The sequence below is a fragment of the Nerophis lumbriciformis genome, linkage group LG13, assembly GCF_033978685.3.
Source record: "Nerophis lumbriciformis linkage group LG13, RoL_Nlum_v2.1, whole genome shotgun sequence".
Classification (NCBI taxonomy): Eukaryota; Metazoa; Chordata; class Actinopteri; order Syngnathiformes; family Syngnathidae; genus Nerophis; species Nerophis lumbriciformis.
In genome coordinates this window covers 37,345,421-37,358,327 of record NC_084560.2, presented here as the reverse complement: position 1 = coordinate 37,358,327, position 12,907 = coordinate 37,345,421, and the positions used below count along the sequence as shown (strand labels likewise).

Sequence of the window (12,907 nt, the reverse complement as noted above, 5' to 3'; positions counted from 1 at the left end):
GTTTAACAAAACAATACAATAAAATATATACGACAAAATGATACATAAACACATGTGAATCGGCATGAAAGATGACAAAAATAATATTAATGTTAACAAAATGTACAAAATAATATCCCTGACGACAAAAACGTAATCATTGATAAAATATACCTGCTGATCTGACTTTTTAAAATGGCAAAAAGTAATAATAACCACAAATGTAGTTTTAAAAAATATAGCAATAAGTGAGAATTTAATTAAAAAACTAAATATTTAAAAACTGATCAATACATTAAAAATTGTTTTAATAAATGCCTGTTGTTGTTTAATTTTAACAAAACAATACAAAATATATATGAAAAAATTACATATAAAACCTATGTGAATCGTCATAAAACATGATAAATAATAATAATAATATAAACAAAATAACATTCCTAACGACAATAAAATAATTTGCTGATCGGACGCTTTCAAAATAATACAAAATAATTATAACAGTCAAATAGTTATTTTTAAATATCCCGATAAGTGACAAATTAATGAAAAACTAAATACTGTAATTAAAAATCGATCAATACATTAAAAAAATCAATAAAGAAAAAAAATGCACCTTCTATTGTTATTTATTTTCAACAAAACAATACAAGAAATATGTATGAAAAAATTACATATAAAACATAAGTGAATCAGCATAAAACATGACAAATAATAATAATATAATCACAATGTACAAAATAACATCCCGAACCACAAAAATATATAAATTGATGAAACCTATCTGACTCTTTTAAAATATCAACAAAAGAATAACAACAGTAAAATTATGTTTTTAAATATCCTAATAAGTGAACAAAATAATAAATAATACACAATAATAAATAATACCCATTGCATTAAAAACATTTCAACAGAAAAAGAAAATTATTCTACCTATTGTTCTTTAACGAAACAAAACAAAACATATATTTGAAAAAATTATATATAAAACACCTGCGAATCGGCATAAAACTCGACAAATAATGATAATAATATAACGGAAATACACAAAATAACATCCTAACGTCAATAAAAAATAATAAATGAGGAAACATTTCTGTTTAAAAGTCATTAATAATTGGATGTTACTAATGAGTTTCATATTTACACTTCATCAATGTGTTTATACTGTGTATATATATATATATATATATATATATATATATATATATATATATATGTATATGTATATATATATATATATATATATATATATATATATATATGTATATATATATATATATATATTAATATGTATATATACATACGTATGTATATATACATATATGCATACATATACGTGCGTGCGTGTGTGTGTGTTTGTGTGTGTGTGTGTGTGTGTGTGTGTGTGCGTGTGTGTGTGTGTGTGTGTGTGTGTGTGTGTGTGTGTGTGTGTGTGTGTGTGTGTGTGTGTGTGTGTGTGTGTGTGTGTGTGTGTGTGTGTGTGCAGCATGTAATCACATCCAGACTGTGACAATCCATCAGTGGCTGTTTCGTCCAAACATGACAGACATGAGAGGACGCTCGTTAGTCAAGATGACATCTCCTTTGTCCTGCACACACAGGCACACACACTCACACACACACAGACACACACACACACACACACACACACACACACTGGGCCGCCTCAGACAGCGGAGAAAGGACAGGGAGAGGCGGCAGAGAGCAGTCTATCATTTCCGTACACGTATTTCTATCATATTCATTGACTATTCGAAGTGTTTCTCCCCCCCCCCCACAGCGCCACCTGCTGAAATGTGAAGGTATTACTCCTCATGAAAAACAAGATGGCCACCAGCTAGAAGGTAAACACTTGTGTTTGTTGTGCTTGTCAGCGGGAGCAGACACGCCCTGCCCACCCGTCCATCCCTCGTCCACGTGGGTGGGCAGACCCTTAATGCCCACATTGTCAGCGGGGGGGTCAGCGGGGGTGGGGGTCTTCTATCTTTCAGCATCCGGATCCTAATGCAAGAAAACACACACGCTGTCATGTGACCCCCTCACTCGGCGCCATCACGGCCGTTATTATGACAGGTGGAGCACCATAGTCCGTCTTGTGCCAGCTAAGGAAACGACACAGAGAGCAACTTCCTGTAAGCAAGCGGAACTTTCACTTTTATTAGGGTGTCCCGATCCCATGTTGATATTGGATATCAGTCTGATACCAGCAGAAACACACGTATGGGATGATGCGTGCTTGTACGTGGAATGTGCGATACTTTGCGGCGTGTTTACTTGTGCGCGATATCATGTGCGATACAAGCATCCTGCAGCGTGTTTACTTGTGTGTGATATCATGTGCAATACAAGCAAGCAGTCCTTCAGCCTGTTTACTTGTGTGTGATATCATGTGCGATACAAGCAAGCAGTCCTGCAGCCTGTTTACTTGTGTGTGATATCATGTGCGATACAAGCAGTCCTACAGCCTGTTTACTTGTGTGTGATATCATGTGCGATACGAGCAGTCCTGCAGCCTGTTTACTTGTGTGTGATATCATGTGCGATACAAGCAGTCCTGACAAGTACTGACAAATGGTTCGAGTAAACCATAAAACTCTAAAAAAAAAAGTCCCCAAATTTTTGAACACAAATTACATTTTAATGTCAGAATGTCAAACATGAACGTTTTTTTTATGTTTTACTTGATTATGCATTATTTATTTGATCAAAACTTGGTTATTTAGATGTAATGAAAATATATGTATTAATTGTAACAAATATACATACATACAATAAATATATAATAATTACAAAAAATAGTAAATATATATACAATACACATATGTAACAAATACATAAATATTATAATAAATACAAAATAAATATATATGTATACATAAAAATTATATTTTATTGTTAGAATGACAAACATTACCATTTTTTAATGTTTAACATGAATACACGTGATTTATTTGATCAAAACATAGTTATTTAGATCTAATAAAAGGCTATATATCGTAAAAATTGTTATGAATAAATGAATAGTAAATATAATTATATGTAATGAATAAATACGTACTATATATATATAAAATATATAATAGTAACAAATAAATATATCATAAAACATTACTTAATAAATGTTTTTTTATATTTAGTAAATACAATTATATGTAATGAATAAATACATATAATATATATACACACACACATATTTATACTGTATATGTATATATACATATATATATATATATGTATGTATATATATATATATATACACACTTTTATAAACTGTAAATATATACATATATATTTAAATTTGATATTTTTAATATTTAAAAAATACACATAATTTATTAGATTAAAATATGGTCATTTAGATATAATAGATGTATAACAATAGTAACAAATAAATAAATAAATATATATAAAAATGTATTAACAAATGAATTGTAAATATGTGTAATTAATAAATACCCATTATAATACATATTAGAAATTTAATATATTTATATAATTAATATCAAATATATTTGTATATATCATAAATAAATATATAAAATAAATATCCATCCATCCATCCATCTTCTACCGCTTGTCCCTATTGGGGTCACGGGGGTCGCTGGAGCCTATCTCAGCTGCATTCGGGCGGAAGGCGGTGTACACCCTGGACAAGTCGCCACCTCATCGCAGGGATAAAATAAATATATAATGAAAAAATAGAGAAAACAAAACAAGGTCAGGTTGTATTTTGAATTGAAATGAGCCAGCAAGCCCACACCCGTAGCATTCATTTGATCTCTGGTGTTATAACATCACACCTGTCAGGTAACCATCCGCATGAAGAAGCATGTGCGATCAAAATAAATTGTGCGATTAATCTGCATTAATTCACGATTATTGCAATTATTTATTATGATGAATCACATGTGTTAACTTGGACTGTGTTCCAAATGCAAGATTGTGTTTGAGTGGAGGAAATGAAAATGAGATAATATGCGTTTACGCTAACGAAGGCGTGTCAGTCGGTGCTGAAGAGAAGCGAGTCAGACGAAAAATGACTTGTGGACGTTGCTGATGAAGGTGTGATGCTTTCACTCGTCACCTGCAGCCTCGGCCTGCATGTCGCTCGTCACCGCTCACTCTCTGCTTTTTCTTCTAAAGTCAGGAAAAGAAAATAGTGCGAACCACTTGGACTCTTTCATTTAAATATATTTCTGTATTTCCATAACACACACTTTCTTCACATTGACGATTACATCAAGGAAATGTTGAAATAACATTTGTTTATTTGTGTGGGCACACTTTTTTATCGTACAAGTTGTGTATGTATTCATGTTTAGATCTAGTATAAAATGTTGTATAATGTATTTAAAATATTTTTTTAAATGTAGTAGATTATTTTAAACCATGCACGTAGTTAAACTGAGTAATATTTTATTGTATTCCACTTAAAAACATTAAAACTGGCCGAAAATATAATTTAAAACTTGTGCAAAAGTGCCAAATAATATACATGTATGCATAATAAAGACAATGATATATTCTTGTGGAGTCCATTTAGTGGTATCCTCAAATTCAGTAAACAAAAGCACTCAGTTTTAAAAAAAACAAGCAAACAAAAAAACTACTTTATTCACAGTTGTTGCAGAAAATTCCACAGTAAATCTTAGAAACATTTTTTGTGATTTTTCCTCCCCACATTTTGTTTTTAAAATGTGCTGTTTTATATAATAAATATACATATTTATTTCCTGGCACCTCTTCTCACCATCGAAACTAAAAAAAAATATATATGTTAATAAATATAGTATAACAAATACAATTATGAATATTACTTATTATATTTATAAAAAAAATATATATACTATATAAATATAATAGAAAAAATATATATTAAGTGCATTCCTGGCTATATATAAAAAAAATAAAAAAAAACATTAAAAAAAACTAAACATATTAACATGTTTGTGCAGTTTTATTGTTATTCAGCTCTGGTTTTGTTTCAGGGAAAGCAAGAAAATCACTTTTCCTTAGTCAAGTGAAGAACTTTTTAGTGGACCAGAGTGGATGTAGGTGGGGTCTGCTGGGTGGCCAGGAAACAGGAGCTGAAGGTACACACACACACACACACACACACACACCATGCAGTGTCATTGCCTGGGGAAACAATAATGAATATGGAATGATTTTGTCCGCATTTTCTGCTGCAAACGCAACCAGATGCAAAGAAGAACGAGCAGCAGATGTTGCTGACTTGTGCACATGAAAGAAGGTGCCCTGCAAACATGGTGGAATGAAAGCCAACACCGCCATGGAGAACGATCCCTAATATGGCAGATATATTTTTGTAATGAGGGGCGCGTATGGAAAAGAGCTCAGCGTCGACTAACCTTCGTGGGAAAGTTCAACTGCAGAGGAAGCAGACACAACAATTAGGATGCAGACATCGGAAAATGAGCCACGTTTGTAGTCTGCTCGTCAAGTCACCACCTGCATGTGGACGTTGTTCACGTATGACCTCATGCTAAAAACAATGCCAACATGTATCGAGGTCATTTGCGTCTAAATTACGAAAGCTTTTTCTGGACACAGATTTTTATAACTGAAATTTTTGCGTTGAAATTTTAGATCGGGATTCAAATTCAAATTATGCTGACAAGAAAATGTGAGCAAAATGTGAGTGTTTAAAAATGCAGCGTGTTGAAATTCAGTGGGAAAAAAATTAGTGCTTGGAAATTCAGTGTAAACAAAATGGTGTAAACAATTCTGGTGCAGAAAAAGTCAGCGTATAACAATTTGGTGTGAAAAAATTATTTGTAAAAAAAAAATCCACTGTATAAAAATTCCATGTAGAAACAATTCTGTGTAAAAATATTTTGTGCAGGAAAATACAGTGCAGAAATATTTGTTACTTCAAAACTCAAGACCCGTTTCCGGTAAATTAAGACTGAAGCGCCTCATTGGCTGCTTCTGAGACAGGATCCATTGCAGCAGTCTCAACTTACCAGAAGTGGGCCTTGAGTTTTGAAGCAATTAATAATTCTGCATTGAATTTTTATACACTGAATCTTTTTTTAAACAAAAGTTTATACACTGAACCTTTTTTAAACTAAATTTTTATACACTAAATCTTTTATACACTAAATCTTTTATAAACTGCATTTTTTTTTACACTGAATCATTTTAAACTTCATTTTTATACACTAAATCTTTTTTAAACAAAATTTTATACGCCAATTTTTTTTTTATTCTGAAATGTTATACACTGAATCTTTTTTAAACTGAATTTTTTTACATTGAATCTTTTTTTAAACAAAATTCTATACACTGAATCTTTTTTAAACTGATTCTTTGTACACTGAATCTTTTTTAAACTGAATTTTTATACACTGAATCTTTTTTAAACTTCATTTTTATACACTGAATCTTTTTTTAAATAATTTTTTATACATTGAATCTTTTTTTAAACAAAATTCTATACACTGAATCTTTTTTCAAACATTTTATACACTGAATCTTTTTTAAACTAATTTTTTGTACACTGAATTTTTTTCAAACTTAACTTTTATACACTGGATCTTTTTTAAACTTAATTTTTATACACTGAATCTTTTTTAAACTTCATTTTTATGCACTGAATCTTTTTTAAACTTCATTTTTATACATTGAATCTTTTTTTAAACAAAATTCTATACACTGATTTTTTTGTACACTGAATTTTTTTCAAACTTCATTTTTATACACTGAATCTTTTTTAAAATTCATTTTTATACAAGGAATCTTTTTTAAACTTAATTTTTATACAATGAATCTTTTTCAACTTCATTTTTATGCACTGAATCTTTTTTAAACTTCATTTTTATCCACTGAATCTTTTTTAAACTTCATTTTTATACACTGAATCTTTTTCAACTTCATTTTTATGCACTGAATCTTTTTTAAACCTAATTTTTATACACTGAATCTTTTTTAAACAAAATTTTATAGACTGAATCTTTTTTAAATCTAATTTTTATACACTGAATCTTTTTTAAACTAAATTTTATAGACTGAATCTTTTTTAAATTGAACTTTTATACACTCAATGTTTATAAAATTGTAATCATTTATTTTACACTGAGTTTTTATACACGTACACTGAAAATGTATACAATGATTTTTTTCAAATAATTTTTATGCACTGATTTTAAAACACTGTATTTTCATTCAAATACATTATTTTTTAAACTGAATTTTATAGACTACATCTTTTTAAACTGAACTTTTATACACAGAAATTTTATCCAGATATTTTTTTATTTATGCGTATGTGGGCTTTGTACCGAGGATGTCGTTGTGGCTTGTGCAGCCCTTTGAGACACTTGTGATTTAGGGCTATATAAATAAAGATTGATTGATTGATTTTAAACTGAGTTTTTATACACTAAATTTATTTACACTCAAATTTTATACAATTACTTTTTTACACTGAATTTTTATGCACTGATTTTAAATCACTGTATTTTAACAAACCCAACATGTTGCTCATACCTTTTTATTCACTGTAATAGTCAACGTGATTTTTGGAGGCTTGGTGCGTTGGACACTGAATTTATGAAAAAAAAATTTTTTACATCAAAATTTGCTGACAGTTTAATAAAAATAAAAATGAATGTTTTTTTTTTTTTACAAATACATTGTTTTAAAATGTAGCGTAATAAAATCAGTGAATACAAATTCAGTGTAGAAAAAAATCAGTGTTTGAAAAAATCTGCGTAAAAAAGTTTCAGTGCAAAAAAAATTAGTTGTGAAAAAATTGTAAGTAAAAATATTTTGTGCAGAAAAATTCTGTGCAAATATATTTGTTACAAAACTCAAGACCCACTTCTGGTAAATTAAGAATGAAACACCTCATTGGCTGCTTCTTGCTTCGCACTTCATTTATGGAAAGTGGGTATTGAGTTCTAAAGCAATTAATATTTCTGGACTGACATTTCTTTTACAAATAATTTTTATACACTGAATTGTACACATTTTTACACAGAATAAAACACGGTATTCAAACAGATGATTTATTTAAACACGTCTATTTTGCTCACTAATTTTAATTCAATTAAGTTATCAGCATATTTTAATGTAAAAAAGAATTTAAAAAACGTTACATTTATTTGGTGTAAAAGAAAAAAAGATACAAATTAACCTCCATAAATTTATTTTACATGTTCTTGATACTTAGAACACACTTATATGATGCCAGTAATAACAAAATATGTAACTATTTCCCATGTGTTCCACCCTCATGTCCACTAAGCATTGTATTAATTGATTGACGTGGACCCCGACTTAAACTTAAACAAGTTTGAAAAACTTATTCGGGTGTTACCATTTAGTGGTCAATTGTACGGAATATGTTTCAATCAATCAATCAATCAAATGCAATAACTCCGAAATGAACTCTTTGGTCCAGAAGTCGCTCAGACGCCTTTTGTCCCCGCTGGGCCGCCGTACCCGTGTGACGTCACGCACACTCAAAGATGTCGCTACCGGTGCGGGCTCAGCTAGCTCACCTCGCCAAAGTCTCCGGGAGGTTTCTCCACCTTCACCAACGCTTTCTCTGCTATGGAGCCCCGTCGGAAAAGAAGGTAAAAACTCAGCTCTAAAAATGTTTTCTAACTTGTGCGTTCCTGCTCTTTTTTTTTTTTACTGGCGTTTCCCCTCCTGGTTCCCTCACTGTTTGATGCTTCCCACTCATTCACTCCAATATGAAGTAAACAAAGCAGTAAATACAGTCAAATACCATATAATACCTCTTAAAGTAACCTTATTACCTCCTAACATCAACTTAATTATTTGAAAGCTTTAATAATCATACCCTGTTGGTGTACATTTGAACATATTGTAACGACCTGCTGAGGTTGATGTTGTGTTCTTGAGTGAGTGATATTCGGAATTCCCATTGTTGTGAACGTAGCACGCCTGTAAGGTGATTGGCGGAGAAGGAGGAAGCGTTGCGGAAATGAGGAGTGAGGATAGACGTGCATGTGGAAGGAGCGAGATAAGTTGAGCTGTGTTAATATAGGTTGCTCAATGAAAGTTTAAAAAGAGCGTCAGACTTTATGCGCACTTTTTCTGGACGCTACAATATATACATAGCCACATGACAATTTCATTGTACATCGCGCAATACTTTTTCGAAAGCTTTATTTTGTTAGCGCACGGCGCTCTTATTGTGAAGGCTGGAAGTGTCTTGAAGGGGAAGTGCACTTTTTAGGGCGGAATTTTGCCTATCGTCCTTCTGCAAGACAAGCACATATATCATACTTGCCAACCTTGAGACCTCCGATTTCGGGAGGTGGGGGGCGTGGTTGGGGGCGTGGCTAAGAGGGGAGGAGTATATTTACAGCTAGAATTCACCAAGTCAAGTATTTCATATATATATATATATATATATAAGAAATACTTGACTTTCAGTGAATTCTAGCTATAAATATATATTTCTTATTATCCATCCATCCATCCATCCATCTTCTTCTGCTTATCCGAGGTCGGGTCGCGGGGGCAGCAGCCTAAGCAGGGAAGCCCAGACTTCCCTCTCCCCAGCCACTTCGTCCAGCTCTTCCTGTGGGACCCCGAGGCGTTCCCAGGCCAGCCGGGAGACATAGTCTTCCCAACGTGTCCTGGGTCTTCCCCGCGGCCTCCTACCGGTCGGACGTGCCCTAAACACCTCCCTAGGGAGGCGTTCGGGTGGCATCCTGACCAGATGCCCGAACCACCTCATCTGGCTCCTCTCGATCTGGAGGAGCAGCGGCTTTACTTTGAGCTCCCCCCGGATGACAGAGCTTCTCACCCTATCTCTAAGGGAGAGCCCCGCCACCCGGCGGAGGAAACTCATTTCGGCCGCTTGTACCCGTGATCTTGTCCTTTCGGTCATAACCCAAAGCTCATGACCATAGATGAGGATGGGAACGTAGATCGACCGGTAAATTGAGAGCTTTGCCTTCCGGCTCAGCTCCTTCTTCACCACAACGGATCGACACAGCGTCCGCATTACTGAAGACGCCGCACCGATCCGCCTGTCGATCTCACGATCCACTCTTCCCTCACTCGTGAACAAGACTCCGAGGTACTTGAACTCCTCCACCTGGGGCAAGATCTCCTCCCCAACCCGGAGATGGCACTCCACCCTTTTCCGGGCGAGAACCATGGACTCGGACTTGGAGGTGCTGACTCTCATCCCATGTTTCTTATTATATATATATATATATGTATAAAAGAAATACTTTAATTTCAGTGTTCATTTATTTACACATATACTTGTTGAGTTAAGGGTTGAATTGTCCATCCTTGTTCTATTCTCTGTCACTATTTTTCTAACCATGCTGAACACCCTCTCTGATGATGCATTGCTGTGTGGCACGCACAAAAGTGCTTTCATCAAATGCACTGTTTAAGAGTGTCACAACATTGCTGTTTACGGCAGACGAACTGCTTTACGGTAGACGAAAACGTGACTGCTGTTGTTGTGTGTTGTTACCGCGCTGGGAGGACGTTAATGAAACTGCCTAACAATAAACCCACATAAGAAACCAACAACTCGCCCTCCATCATTCTACAGTTATAACGTGATTGGGCAGGCACACCGTTTATATTGTGGGAAAGCGGACTCAGGTCCATGCAGATTTTCGGGAGATAATTTTTATTCACTGATTTTATTACGCTACATTTTAAAACATTGTATTTGTAAAAAAAACAAAAACATTTATTTTTATTAAACTGTCAGCAAATTTTGATGTAAAAAAAATTTATTTTCATAAATTCAGTGTCCAACGCACCAAGCCTCCAAAAATCACGTTGACAATTACAGTGAATAAAAAAGGTATGAGCAACATGTTGGGTTTGTTAAAATACAGTGATTTAAAATCAGTGCATAAAAATTCAGTGTAAAAAAGTAATTGTATAAAATTTGAGTGTAAATAAATTTAGTGTATAAAAACTCAGTTTAAAATAAAAAATAATTGGATAAAAATTCTGTGTATAAAAGTTCAGTTTAAAAAGATGTAGTCTATAAAATTCAGTTTAAAAAATAATGTATTTGAATGAAATTGTGTGTTAAAATACAGTGTTTTAAAATCAGTGCATAAAAATTATTTGAAAAAATCATTGTATACATTTTTAGTGTACGTGTATAAAAACTCAGTGTAAAATAAATGAGGTTTTCGGGAGAGGCGCTGAATTTTGGGAGTCTCCCGGAAAATCCGGGAGAGTTGGCAAGTATGACATGTTTTTTCTTGTTTTGATGAATTCTAGTTAGTAAATAAACGCTAGTAAAAGTCATCTAAGAATTAGGCCGATTGGAGTCTCCAGAACAAGCTAGTCAGATTACTTCTAGACCTCCACCCCAGATCACACCTCACTCCTACCCACTTCTCCAAAGTGGGCTGGCTCAGGGTGGAGGACAGAGTAAAACAACTTGCACTGAGCCTAGTCTATAAAATCCGCTACACCTCCCTGATACCGAAGTACATGTCAAACTACTTCCTTAACGTAAATGCCCGCCATAACCACAACACCAGGGGGAGCTCCACTAACCACGTTAAACCCAGATTCCGATCCAACAAAGGTCTTAACTTATTCTCCTTCTATGCCACATCAATATGGAATGCAATCTCAACAGGTGTAAAAGAAAGTGCATCTCTATCCTCCTTCAAAACCGCACCAAAAGAACACCTCCAGGCAACTTCAACCCTAAACTAACACCCTCCCTTCCACATCCCACCTCCCCGGATTGTAAATAATCAAATGTAGATACTTATTCTTATGCTTTCTGATCTCTCTCTCTATGTCCACTACTTGCTGTAAATATCCTACCAAGTCTGTTTCAATGTCCATTTCTCTGTTGATGCAATTGTTGATGACTGAAGCGTTGATATCAACCAAACCTAACCTTCTATTTAACTTGTTTTACTTTCGTTTGCATTTTTTTTTTACCTTTTTTATCTTTTATTTACCATTTGCTTTTTTTTACTATCTATTGACCTTATTTTAACCTACCAATATTACCTTCACCTTATGTTATGTTCTGTTTACATTTTATCTTATTTTACCTCTATTTAACTTGTTTGACCTTTTTTTAAGTTGTCCAAGTTTGATACATTTTTATGAGTTAAACAATTAATCAAAGTAACAGAATATAAATCTAAGCTTTTTTCTTATCGAATTAATTGATTAACTATTGAACCCTACTCTCAATAACTATCAACACTGTCAGTATTTGCCACAGAACTGCAATCTATCTGTGGCAGTTGTAGGGGTGTAACAATATGAACATTTCATATTACGGTTATTATTATTATCAGAACAGAGTTCCTCCTTAATGTAATTTAATGTGAGGCGCCACCATGGCATTTTTATTACCGCCACACCTTGAAAATATTGTGTTGTTTTTTTTACTTGAAAACAAATTAAAGTTATAATGTATTGTAACCCCCAGAATAAATCACAAAGTCTGACGCTATTTTTAACTTTTATTACCAATCTTATGATAACAAACGGCACAATTCCAACAGGTTTTACCTCTCGTGAAAACACTTTCATCTCATGGGTCTGTGCACCCCCCACAAACAACAAGAAGTGGTTTTTAATGAAAAAAAAAAGTAATTAAAAGTCTGGAAAAACCTCAATTTCAACAATTGTACATTGCACAAAAAGCAGCAACAATTGAAAATATGGCAAAAAGGATTAAAACAAGTATGTTAATTCTAATTCATATTAGATTTGTTTTAAATGTATGCCTAGATTTTTTAGCCTTAAAATTTTATTTTTTTTAATTGCTAATTACTCTGTCATGGTGACCACGCCCATAACCAAGCCCCCACTGCCACAGGCATCTTGGCAGTTTAGGGGGAAATGTGCTCAAAAAGTACTTGCAGGCACTCTGACATCTTTAAAAGTTTGTGTGGGG

The 12,907-nt window shown here is 33.3% G+C and overlaps 1 protein-coding gene across 2 annotated transcripts in view; it reads left to right on the top strand.

Annotated features, from left to right (window-relative positions):
• The first annotated feature begins 4,982 nt into the window (after nt 1-4,982).
• wars2 (tryptophanyl tRNA synthetase 2, mitochondrial) overlaps nt 4,983-12,907 on the top strand; it is a 63,328-nt gene continuing 55,403 nt past the window's right edge. The window contains exon 1 of one of the 2 annotated variants that reach the window (XM_061970532.2): nt 4,983-5,078. Coding sequence is in view for 1 of the 2 variants with exons in the window: in XM_061970531.2 (XP_061826515.2) it covers nt 8,481-8,588 (108 nt within the window). In the remaining variant the exon portion in view is untranslated. Of the gene's footprint in view, nt 5,079-8,449; nt 8,589-12,907 lie in introns of those variants that run through there. The other variant, XM_061970531.2, reaches the window with a different exon arrangement.